The sequence below is a fragment of the Nematolebias whitei genome, chromosome 5, assembly GCF_014905685.2.
Source record: "Nematolebias whitei isolate Nwh7 chromosome 5, NemWhi1, whole genome shotgun sequence".
In the NCBI taxonomy this organism is placed as follows: Eukaryota; Metazoa; Chordata; class Actinopteri; order Cyprinodontiformes; family Rivulidae; genus Nematolebias; species Nematolebias whitei.
The window spans coordinates 38,162,297-38,175,207 of NC_056502.1; the positions used below are offsets into that span (position 1 = coordinate 38,162,297).

A 12,911-nucleotide genomic window follows, 5' to 3' on the forward strand; every position below is an offset into this window, starting at 1 on the left:
TTGTTGTTATATACCTGGATGACTGAGAAAACAAACTTTGTGTTTTTGAAACCATTAGTGAAAAGGCCAGACCTCAGGGGTATCTGAGGCAGGCTTGAAACACAAGAGTCAGGGTGGCTTCTGGGTAATACCAGATGGCTAGACCTCAGACTGACGAAGCCCCTCGAAACGTTTCTTTTTAACAAAAAAAACGAAGTCCAGATGACATGATTCAACCTTTTTTGTTGTTCCTCTAAGTATTGTTTTTTTCCAGTCAGTTCATGTTTGGCAGATCTGACTTGAGTTTGTCATCAAACCAGGATTAGCACCAAGTTCGTTCTTTTTTTTTTTACCCAAATTTTTAGCTGAACAATTCAGCAACATTCAAAGATGATACCAAAATATGTCAATAACTATTTGATGCATTTTAAACGAAGCTCTCAAAGTAATCGTTCGCCGTACGTCTACAGCTGATTAACATCTGGAATTGGTTGAATTGAAGGTGCTAAAGCTAATCAACCTTAAACACAGAGTGGTTGTAACTCAGTTTTACATCTATAAACCTAATATTTGGTGCGGTTGATCCACTACACATATTTTGAGTGCAAACAAATTACAGCTTGTCTTTGTTTTGAATTTTTCCCATAAATAATGTGAAGTACTGGATGGATTTTAGTAAAACTTTCTGGAAATATTCGTTGGACGTACATCTACAAGTGTTAAGCTTACAGGACCAAATTAATTCAAGATGGCCGCTACAGCTAACTGGCCTAAGAAAACGTAAAAATGATTATAACTTGTTTAATTTGGCAGATATTGCGATAAAAGTTGACATGGTTGTAGCTGAGAGTTATTCACAGCTTATGCTCCAAACGCTGCTCAGTGCACAAGAACGCTGCCTTAAAACTTCAACATTAACTCCTGGAGTCAGACCTGTTTGTCTGTTAGCAAAATATCTCATGAACCAGTTGAGGGGTTTTAATGATACTTTCAAAAAGTAGTAACTGGATGGATATCTCCAACTTATTAACTTTTGTTGTTGTTGTTTTTGTGCCACTTAGTATCAAAACGTTCGGCTCATTCAGGACCTTCCTGCTCCGACTTCTAATATTTGGGCACTTTTTTTTTTTTAAGTGTTTCGTCTTTTCTGTCGTGTTTATCTCTGAAAATGAACGCAGCTCTCTCCACAGCCATTGTGCTGTTGAAAACAACGTTTGTTCTGGTTTAGCTTGTTTCAGCTTCTTCAGCAGCTCTTATCAAAGATCATTCATCTATAGACATTTTCACAGGAAGTGCAGTTTCTCTAGTTATTATTTGTTTAGTAAAAAGTAACTGGTTTCAGCGCACACACAGAAACAAAAAGGAAAATGGACACAGTTGAAGCTTTCTGTTTGCTTTGGTCAGATCTTGGTTCCTGGAGAGGACGGTCTCCTCCAGGCTGCTGGGGCTGTCCACCTCGCTCTGCACCTTCCACTTCACGCTTCAGGCACCAGATGGAAAAGCCTTCTTACTGGTAAGAAGCAGGAAAGAAAATCTGAGTTGTGTTTAGACAAACGCAACCCAGGTCTCTGTTTACAGCTCGATCTGAGCCTCAGTGCCTGCGAGCAAACCTGTGTGCAGATTATTTGACTTTTAAAACTTCAACGGGAGCGTCACGCGATTTTTACCGTCTGTTTATTCACGCTGCAAAAAACTTCCCGTAACTATTGCAGCTGTGCTGTCGGCGAACAGCAGGACATAAAAGTCCTCACTGAGGCTCAGGCTGGCAGCAGAAGTAAAATCAATCTTGTGTGAAATTGGATCAAAATGGAGCAGATAAAATATCTGCTCCATTTTGATCCGTTTAATAAAAAGAAGAAGGAAAAAATGCAGAAGTGATGATAGAAGCTGGAGTCAGAATAGATGTTACAAACAGATTTTAGTTTTAGTTTTATCATCTCCTTGTTTCATCACATTCTCCTGCTGCTCTTAATCGTTTCTGTGTAGCTGAAGTGAAAGTTTCTGCTCCTCCTGTAGGTCTGGCTGCTGAACAGTGACTCCATCATAGCCTCAGTCCCAGAGGAGGATGTCAGGGCTGAGGTTGCCCCCCCTGATCTGGACAGCCCGTCACTCAGAGCCACCAGAGCCCTGAAACTCCTCTACATCACCTGCTCCGACGCCAGCATCCAGCAGAAAGAGTAAGTTAGGATGCTTTAATTATTGTCAGCTCCTTCATCACTCTTTTTTTTTTTTTTTGACCCCGACGTGGAGCAAAGAGGGGGATTGAAAATACCCTCCATCTGTCTGTCAGTGTTGTGAGCTGGATAACAAAAAATAAGTGAGGTTCCATTTTGGTTAGTGGCTGCATCTAGACAAAAGAAAGGACTAGAGTCTGACTGATAATTTTGGCTATCCCCGATACCAGTATTGGGAGGGGAAGGCTAATGCCAATAATCTATATATTGACTGGAAATTTTTTAGCTTCGTCCACCCCAAGAATCTAAGTAAGCAGCTACTTTTAGGGTGCATTCACACCAGCCCTGTTTAGTCTGCTTTAATCGAACTCTAGCTCGTTTTCCTAGAAAGTCCGGTTCGTTTAGGGAGGTGTGAACGCGCCATCGAACTCTGTCACGGAACAAAAAGGCGAACTCTGGTCCGGGCTAAAACCTAGGTCTCGGTCCAGTAGAAGCGAACTCCAGCGCGGTTCGAGTGCAGTGTGAATGTAAACAGACCGAGCCCCGCTCCGCAGGGCAAACAAACACGCATTTCTCTGACCTTATATGGAGCCGTCAACTGCCTTGTGTGGAAAAACAATATTCTCCATGGTCTTCTGTCTCATCTTCTGCTCATGCTGAGTCCATTTTTGAAAAATGACAAAATATAACTCCTAAAACTGCTAAAACTTGATGTCACTCCGTTTTTGTTTTTATTTACCGAAGAAGAAGAAGACGTGTCTTCAGAGGTTTTTGTGTCATTTCTTTCAGTAGTTCTTGGTGCAGCGCCCCCACAGGCGAGCGGGGGAATTGGTTGGTTCAACAGGTTGACTCGACTGCACAGTGCAGTGTGAATGCAAACGCACCAGCTCAAATGTAAACAAAAGGTCATGAATATTGGTCCCGAACCGAGTCTACTGGACTATCTGGTGTGAAAACGACCTTAAACCTGTTTTAATGCTTGAAGTCTTGAAAGTCTTCCTAACGTACGTTCACATTTTCTATCCTCCAATATTCACTATAAGGTTATCGAGTGTGTTACAAAAATATAAATTAAACAAAGAAACACCCTTCTTGTTCATTGTTTAAACAGTCAAGTATGGTGAAGGTCTAATTAGCATTGACAACAGCAGTTTTTATTCTTTTTTACAGAGAAGTAAAGATTTCAGACAAAGCATTTCATTGAGGACAACAAAGATAAAGTTACTAACATTGATATATATTTACCTCTACATTAGATTTATTGTTCTGGATAAAGTTTTACAAGGCAATTGCCTATGCTAGGGTATCTATAGCTTGCTAACTTGAGATGCACGTAGCTAATGACAAATGGGTTGGAGGATTGAAGAGAAATTATTATTTTTTATTTTTTATTTATTTTACACATCACTTAAAATAAACCTACTATGATCAGTTCAGCAAAATACGCTACACAGTTTTTAGTTGCTCCCTGCTTCATCTGTGCTGAATGTGAAAGTGAAACTTAAGTGAACGGCCTTGATTTGAAAGTAGTCTGCATGTGCTCTCTGCTGGATGTACAATTACGGCTTTTTCCTCAGCATTTTTGGGGTGAAAATTAAAAGTGCTTATATCTGCACATAATGGGACAATTATCATAGATATCGATATGTCCCCAAACGCCTATATTGGCCCTACCGATGGATGTATCGGTTGGGCTCTAGAAAGGACCCTATTGAAAATTGGGTTGCCACATCAAAATCTATATGATCAGTCAGTTTGGGGGAAAATTGACTATTGAAATCCATTATAAATAGATTTTTTAAATTCCTATATTTATCACATTTTAAAATAATGCTTTCTAATCAGTAATACTTTAAAAAAATATCTTTATCGCTATACTTTTAATTTTATATTAGCCCAGAAAGTGGTGCACTGCTTTTACCTCTGAGGGGCACTATAACAGTTCAGGGGGCAGGAACTAAACCTGGAACAGTTACTTACCAGTATTTCCCAGCTGGATGTTTCTTGTTGAGTTTCGTCGCCCATCTCGTCCAACAAAATTGTTTTACTTTGGCTGTAATAAAGAGAAGAAAAAAAAAACCACTTGTGCAGAAGTTAAAATTTAGTACGAGAAGCAGTTCCATAAACTCTTTCAGCTGTTTAAACCTGTTACTGATCATTTCAGCTGTTGTTTTCCAGCTTCTTTGTGCTAATTTCAGTTTCCTCCAGCTCTTTTCAAATGCTTTGCTTATTTCAGCCTTGTCAGCTATTTTTCTGCTCCTTTCAGCGTCTTTCTGCCAAATGCAGCCTTTTCAGCTGTATTTTAGGTATTTGCCAATTATTACCCTTTTTTCTGCAATTTCTTTGCAAATTTTTGCCTTTTGTTCTTCTTTCTGATAATTTCAACTTATTTTATCTTTTCCAGCTGCTTTTTAGTGCTAAATTCAGATATTTTTTTTTGTAATTTATTGAGCCTCTATTTGCCCATTTGAGTTTATTCTGCTTATTTCTGCTGCATTTCAGCTTATCCTACACATTCCTGTCATTTTTCTGCTGCTTTCTGCTTTTATTTTCCTGCTTTCATTCATTCGTGCTCACACAGACTCATGTTCATGCTGCTGTTTGGTGTATTGTTTTTATGCTATTAGTGCTTAGCGTATTTTTAGTTGATGTTTTTTTTTTGGGGGGGGGTTTTACATTTTGTTTTGATGTAACTGGGACCCTGTCTACACAATTTCAATAAAGAAACTCTGACTTTCAGCAAATATCAGATGTTCAAACTGAACTCTCATCGACCGCTCAGCGATGAAACCTTTTCAGCTGCTTTCAGCAAAAAACATTCAGCAATAAGCATTCACTCTGCATTCTCACAGGAAAGGTCATCCCTCTAGTTTTAATTTGTTTCTGTAAAAATAATAAATAATTTAAATTTTTTGCAAGAAATGCTGGGAAGATGAAAAAAACATGAACACGTTGTGGTGAAGTCAGTTCAGGCTAGCTGCCTAATTTTGGAGCAGCACTCATAAAATTTAAAAGAAGCAAGGCCACTAATGGTAAAAGTTAGTTTAGAGCCATGTTTGTTTAGGAATAAAGGACAATTCCTTTTTTATCGTTTCCTCCTTTATCCTGCGTATCATGTCTGGAGCATGGTGACGAGCCTCTAGGATGGTTTTAACTTCTCCGATGCTGTGTCTCGCATGTTGTCCACGTTCTGTAAACAGCACCACACTGAATGAACCTTCCACCCTCATTATTTTCATCTGAGTCAGGACTCAGCATTTTCTCCTCCTCCTTATTTTCTCTCCTCACAGCCACACAGAACAGGGAGGTTTTGTTGCTACCACCATTTTGACAACCTCACCGTCTGACTGACAGAAAGGCTAATTAGAGACAAAACTCACACTTGAAGAGAAAGCAGCCTTTTCAGTCAGCGCAGGAAGGCCAGAGTTGAATGACGTGACGTAAAGGCTGAGTGATGCGTATGAACACGATCATTGTCGTGAAACAAAAGCTGCATTCCCAGCCTCAAGACATTAAATGAAAGAACTGCTGCTCAACATCTGGTGAATGGTAAACACTAGAGCTCAACACGTTATTTCAAAAGGCTAGTCTTGGATTTACATGCTGACATTTATTTTTCTTTGAAATTTCTGACCTAATCAAAGGTACTGGTACTGAAGCCGATCATGGCAATTATGGCAAATTATAGTGTGTTTTCATTAGAGGCAGATCATTTATTATGCTGCTTTTATGCCCGCATGTGCTGCTCTTCTTTCAAATTGCACCCACCTGTGTTTGGATACCAAAACAACCTGATGTTAATCTGTATTTCTAGTAGAAACACTGGATTCTTATGCACTTTAAACCTTGGAAAATTGTAAAATGTACTATTATAAAATTATGTATTTTTATTGATCCATATCCCTGCCATCATTCACGCCAGAGTTTTATGGTTAAAATCATCTTACGATGAGAACTGATGAGCTGTAGAAGGTTGCGTCACACAGACTGCAGTGCAAAATAAGTGAAAATATTGATTTGATATTGAATATCGATTGCTGTAACTCAGATTTGCATGAAAATGAGTCAATAAAGATTTAATCACTGGAGGGATTATATGTCCTTTCTGGCCTGGAGACAACTTGGGATTCTCTAGGAGGAGCTAGAAAGGGGATATTTGGGTTTTTCTTCTGGACCTGTTGCTTTTGTGACCCAGCCACAGTTAAGTGGCAGAAGATAGAGGAATTTGTCTAGAAGTTCAGGCATTGCTGCTTTGCTATATTTGGTTACATTATATTCTGATAATTAAACCTGATTTCATGTCATTTTCCAGTGTTGATACCTAAACATCGAGTGCCCCCCTAACACTTAATTTGAAGTTAAAGGAGTTGTGGTTAAAATTAGAGCCTGACCAATGTGGGAAAGTATGGCTATCACCAATGCCGATAACCGATATAATGGCTGAAAAGTTCTGAGCTTTGTCTACCCCCAAGAATCCAAGAAAACAGCGATTGAAGCGGGGCTTGTTTATTTAGCGCAGCTCTTAGCAACCATGAAGCTAACCTAATCAGATCCACGCTTTACCTAGATCCACAGTATGTTTACAAGTGATGCACTGGTCATAAAAACAGTCTTCCTAATGTGCATTCACATTTTCTATCCTAAACTATTCACCATAAAGTTATCAAGTGTGTTAAAAAATATATAAATTAAACAAAGAAATGCCCTTCCTGTTCATTGTTTAAAATGGTCAGTCATATATGGTGAAGGTCTGATTAGTGTTGACCACATTAGCATTTGTTTTATTTTTTTGCAGAGAAGTAAACATTTCAGACAAACAATGATTTTATTGAGAATGACAAACATAAAGTTACTAACACTGATATATTTAACCTCTACATTAGATTTATTGTTCTGGATAAAATTTTACAAGGCAATAGCCTATGCTAGGTTATCAAAATGTTACCTTGCTAACCTGAGAGGCACGTAGCTAATGACAAGTGGGTTGGATGTTTGAAAATAATTTATTGTTGATTTGTTTTACAGATCAGTTAAAATAAACTTACCGTGCTCTGTTTAGCAAAATACGCTACACAGTATTGCTACCTGCTTCATCTGTGCTGAAAATGAAATTTAAATGAACATCAATGACTTGAAAGTTGTCTTCATACCCCCTCTACTGGATACATTGTACAATTACAGCTGGGTCACAGCATTTTAGGGGTGAAAATTAGAAGTGATTAAATTGTTTATATATAGGTCCCAAAACTGCTATATCAGCCTAAATTATCTGCCCTACCGATATAATATTGTTATGATTGCGGGTGTACCCAGGCGAAAGACCAGAACTGAACAGAGACCAGGACTCAGATAATAGTTTACAGTGTTTATTTACAAGATGGTGATAAAAGACATCAATGTGAGGGAACGGGAACACCTGGGGAGAGAGCGGTAATTTAAAGGGCTGTGGTTGGATGAGAATTAATCTTGATGAATTGTTCTTACGGTGTGTAGCAGGAAACAGAATGAGAAGGTATTTTGTCCAGATGATATCCAGTGGCACAGGGTGAAACAACAAGTAGATTAGGCAAGTGGTGGAAGGCATCCAGCAGTTGTAGAGCGGCAGGAGGAGTCATAGTTCATATGGGACACAAGCAGGGCAGGAAACCGCAAGATCCAAACTCTGAGGAAGCGCAGAGAAAAACACATTAGTTTCCACTAATATCAAAGAATAACTGGCCAGAACACAACTACCGTTGGTAGGCAATGTCCCAGCGCCTGCAGAGTGGTTCCTGAATCTTCTTATACTCCTCCTGGGTGTTGAGTTGATCATCTGCAGCTGGAGCCAATTAGGAGTGTAGAGGAGAGAGGAAGGCAGGGTGCAGGGCAGGATCCTTACATTACCCTCCCCTCAAGAGTCGCCTCCCGGCGACCTGAAGCGCTTCTCTGGGTGTGCCCTGAAGAACGTGGTGATGAGGCTGGGGTCCAAGATGAAGGACCTCGGGATCCATGAGCGCTCCTCTAGACCGGAACCCTCCCAGTCGACCAAATACTGGAACTTCCGCCCCCGAACGTCCAGGATGTGGCGGACCGTGAAGGCTGGATGGTTGTCAATGAGACTGGGGGGCGGAGGAAGGTTGTCAGGAGGGCACAGTGGGCTTTCTGCGACGGGCTTGAGTTGAGACACGTGGAAGGTGAGATGAATCCGCATAGATGCGGGTAGCTGGAGTCTGACTGCCGTGGGACTCAGGATACGCGTGATGCTAAAGGGACCAATGAAGCGGGGAGCCAACTTACGTGGGGTGTCCTTGAGGTGGATGTTCTGTGTCGACAGCCAGACCCTTTGTCCAACTTTGTAAGATGGAGACGCAGATCTGTGACGATCTGCAATTTCCTTGTTTTTGGCAGCTGTGTGCAGTAGGGCGAGCTTAGTTTGGCGCCAGACCCGACGACATCTCCTGAAATGATGTTGCACAGAGGGAACTGCTACATCACCTTCTTGACTGGGAAACAATGGTGGAGTGTAACCATGGGAGGCTTCAAATGGAGACAAATCAGTAGCAGATGATGTGTGGGTGTTGTGGGCATATTCCACCCATACCAGGTGTTGGCTCCATGTGGAGGGGTTGTCCTCCACCACACACCTGAGCGCAGCCTCTAATTCCTGATTCGCCCATTCGGCCTGACCATTGGACTGCGGGTGGTAACCCGATGTTAGGCTGACAGAGGCCCCTAAAGAATTGCATAATTTCTTCCATACCTGTGATATGAATTGGGGTTCTCTGTCAGAAACGATGTCCGATGGGATGCCGTGAACTCGAGAAACATGTTGGACCAATAGCTGGGCCGTCTCCAAGGCCGAGGGAAGCTGGGGCTATGGAACGAAATGAGCTGCTTTAGAGAATCTGTCAATGATAGTGAGAATAACAGTTTTACCATCAGAGGGGGGCAACCCAGTAACAAAGTCTAGAGATATGGGACCATGGGCGGCTAGGGGTGGGAAGTGGCTGCAATTTTCCAGCTGGAGGCTGGTTGCCAGTTATACTTCTGGCACATGTGGGGCAAGCAGCTACATAATTATTTATATCCTCGTTCATGGAGGGCCACCAGAAGTGTCTCTTAGTCAGAGCTAGCATACGAGCAACACTTGGGTGACAAGAAATTTTATGAGTGTGGAGCCAGTTGAGTACCTTAGCCTTGATACTGGTGGGTACAAACATAGTGCCAGCAGGACCTGTCCCAAGGTCAGGTTCGGACTTCTGGGCCTCTAAGATGTCCTTTTCAATAGACCAGGTCAACGAACCAACCACACAGGATGAGGGTAGAATGTTTGGTTCCTGTTAGGTGTCCTCTGGTGGTGAGAACTGACGAGACAGGGCGTCAGGCTTCACATTTTTAGAGCCGGGTCTGAAAGTCAATACAAAGTTAAATCTTGTAAAAAATAATGACCATCTAGCCTGTCTGGGGTTTAATCTCCTGGCCTCGTGGAGATAAGTGAGGTTCTTGTGATCAGTCCAAATGAGGAATGGTGTGTCTGTGCCCTCGAGCCAGTGTCGCCACTCCTCCAAGGCCAACTTGACAGCAAGGAGCTCACGGTTTCCTACGTCGTAATTCTGTTCAGCAGAGGAAAGGCGTCGAGAGAACACAGGGGTGCACTTTGTTGTCAACAGGAGATCTCTGAGACAAAATGGCTCCTACGCCAGTGTCAGAAGCATCGACCTCAAGGATAAACTGTCTCTTAGGATCAGGGTGGCAAAGAATAGGGGTAGAGGAAAAAAGTATTTTTAGCTCACCAAAAGCTGTTTTTGCCTCATGAGTCCACTTAAAAGTCCGCAGGGTGGAGGTCAATTGGGTGAGAGGAGTAGCGATCCTGCTGTAGTTCTTGATGAACCTACGGTAAAAGTTAGCGAAGCCCAGAAATCGCTGCAGCTGTTTGCTGGTCTCAGGTGTTGGCCATTCCACCACTGCCTTCGTTTTCTCAGGGTCTGTGCGGTATTGTCGTCCTTCAAAAATGACGTCCAAAAAGGAGACAGATTGTACATGAAATTCACACTTTTCGGCTTTAACGTACAGTTGGTTCTCATATAATCGTTGTAGGACAGTCCTGACGTGGTGAACGTGTTGCTCCTCATCCCGTGAGTATATCAATATGTCGTCCAGATACACAAATACAAAAATGTTCAAAAAGTCTCTCAAAATGTCATTAACCAATGTTTGAAAAACTGCAGGGGCATTGGTGAGACCAAATGGCATGACTAAGTACTCAAAATGTCCCAGTGGTGTCTTAAATGCTGTCTTCCACTCATCACCTTCTTTGATTCGGATGAGGTGATAAGCGTTATGAAGATCTAATTTGGAAAATATTTTAGCAGAGTGCAATTGTTCATGGATAGAGTCTATTAGTGGTAAGGGATATTTATTCTTAATAGTGATGGTTTAATGGTTTAATCCTCTAAAGTCTATGCAAGGACGTAAGGTTTTGTCTTTTTTAGCCACAAAGAAAAATCCTGCTCCAACAGGAGAGGTAGAGCGACGAATTATTCCCGAGTTCAATGATTTGGAGATATACTCTTTCATAGAGTCACGTTCTGGACCAGACAAATTGTAAAGGCGGCTAGAAGGAAGAGGAGCCCCTGGTAGTAAATCAATAGCACAATCATAAGGATGGTGCAATGGTAATGACAGGGTCTTTTTTTTACTAAATGCAGGGGGCAAGGTCATGGTAAACAGTAGGAATCTTAGACAAATCGACTGGATCGGGTGCCTCAGGACGTTTAATAGTGGAAGGAACAGCAGTTCTTAAACAGTTCATTAAACAGTGTGGGCTCCATTGTTCTATTCTTTTAACCCTCCAATTAATTACGGGGTTGTGATCTCTGAGCCAAGGAAAACCCAGGACAAGCTGTGTAATGGGTGATTCGAATACAATAAAAACTCACTGTGTTCATGATGGTTCCCAGAGATCATGAGGTGTACTGGTAGAGTCTTCTTAAAAACTGAAGTGAACTTTTGACCCGTTAGTCTGGCCATCGTCAATGGCGTGGGGAGAAGTTGTGTGGGGATGGATAGGAGTTCAACCAAGTCCTGACTAATGAGGTTTTGCTCAGCCCCAGAGTCCACTAGAGCAACAACTGATTTACTTTCTCTATCAACAGTAATGGTGGTGTTAAGTTCTAAGCGAGAGACAGGAGAAGAAGAAGAGTTTTTCACCAATATCTCCTGTCTTATTGGTGAGAGGAGCCGTTTCCCAAGAGCGGGCAGCGAGCAATAAAATGTCCTTGTTCACCACAATAGATGCAAGCTTTATTGTTAATTCTTCTTTGTCTCTCTTCTGGAGAGAGGCGAGTGTGACCCAACTGCATTGGTTCTGGTTCTGAGTCGGGTTTGTACTCTAGCATTAGTGCAGGTGGTTGTCTCAGCATGGAGTGAAACCCGGAAGCAGTGGAACTCTGGGAAACGTAGTCTCTTCTATTGAAAACGGGTCGATGTTTTGACGTAGAGAGGAACCCGGAAGTAGGTGAATTCTGGGAATCGTAGTTTCTCTCCCACCTTCGTTCTTGTAGCTGGTTATCGATACGTGTGGCTAACTGAATTAGCTCGTCCAAACTTTGTGGTTCTTCTAATGCTGCTGGATGGTCTCTTATGGAGTTGGAGAGAGAGTGTAGGAAGGTACCTCTGAGTGCGACCTCTCCCCATCTGGTTCGGGCGGCGGTGATTCTAAACTCCAGAGCATGAGCCGTAACAGAGCGTCTGCCTTGTCGAAGGGTGAGTAGACGTTTTACTGCTTCTGCTTGTTGGAGGGGTTGATCGAACACGCGCTTGAATTCTTCTAAAAGGGAGGAAAAGCTTAAGGTATTGACAGGGTGAGAGGATAAATGAGCATGAGCCCAACGTAATGCGTCCCCCTTTAGCTGAGTGATAAAAAAGGAGATTTTAGCAGCATCGGAAGAATAAAGACTGGGCGCTCTCTGAAATGTTAATTCACACTGAAGTACAAAACCCCCACACATTTCAGGCTTTCCACAAAAAAGTTCCGCCGGTTTTAAATTTTGCTCCGTGGTGGTCAATTGGGGAGGATTAGAAATAGGAAGACTAACCTCAGGTGTAGATGTTGCAGCAGGTGGCAGGAGCTGGGTCATCCCTTGTTTGACTGAAAACAACATGCTGCCCAGTTCCTGGAGATTAGACTGGTTAGTCTGTTGCAGGTTTAACAAGCGTTCCAAGTGTAGCTTCATTTTTCTCAACTCTGTGTAACATAGCCTGAAGAGTGAGTTGGCTCTGTTCAGATCCGGAGTCTTTCAAGGGTACTTGGTTTGGCTGGGACATTCTTGTTATGATTGCGGGTGTACCCAGGCGAAAGACCAGAACTGAACAGAGACCAGGACTCAGATAATAGTTTACAGTGTTTATTTACAAGATGGTGATAAAAGACATCAATGTGAGGGAACGGGAACACCTGGGGAGAGAGCGGTAATTTAAAGGGCTATGGTTGGATGAGAATTGATCTTGATGAATTGTTCTTACGGTGTGTAGCAGGAAACAGAATGAGAAGGTATTTTGTCCAGATGGTATCCAGTGGCACGGAGTGAAACAAGTAGATTAGGCAAGTGGTGGAAGGCATCCAGCAGTTGTAGAGAGGCAGGAGGAGTCACAGTTCATATGGGACGCAAGCAGGGCAGGAAACGGCAAGATCCAAACTCTGAGGAAGCACAGAGAAAAACACATTAGTTTTCACTAATATCAAAGAATAACTGGCCAGAACACAACTACCGTTGGTAG

General features: G+C 42.2%; 1 protein-coding gene across 1 annotated transcript in view; it reads left to right on the top strand.

The window, feature by feature from the left end:
- The first annotated feature begins 727 nt into the window (after positions 1-727).
- The window catches only part of LOC119410403 (E3 ubiquitin-protein ligase E3D), a 58,464-nt gene continuing 46,280 nt past the window's right edge, over positions 728-12,911 (top strand). Inside the window, exons 1-3 of the mRNA XM_037677314.1 lie at positions 728-759; positions 1,384-1,492; positions 1,996-2,156. Coding sequence (XP_037533242.1) covers positions 728-759; positions 1,384-1,492; positions 1,996-2,156 — 302 coding nt within the window. The remainder of the gene's footprint in view (positions 760-1,383; positions 1,493-1,995; positions 2,157-12,911) is intronic.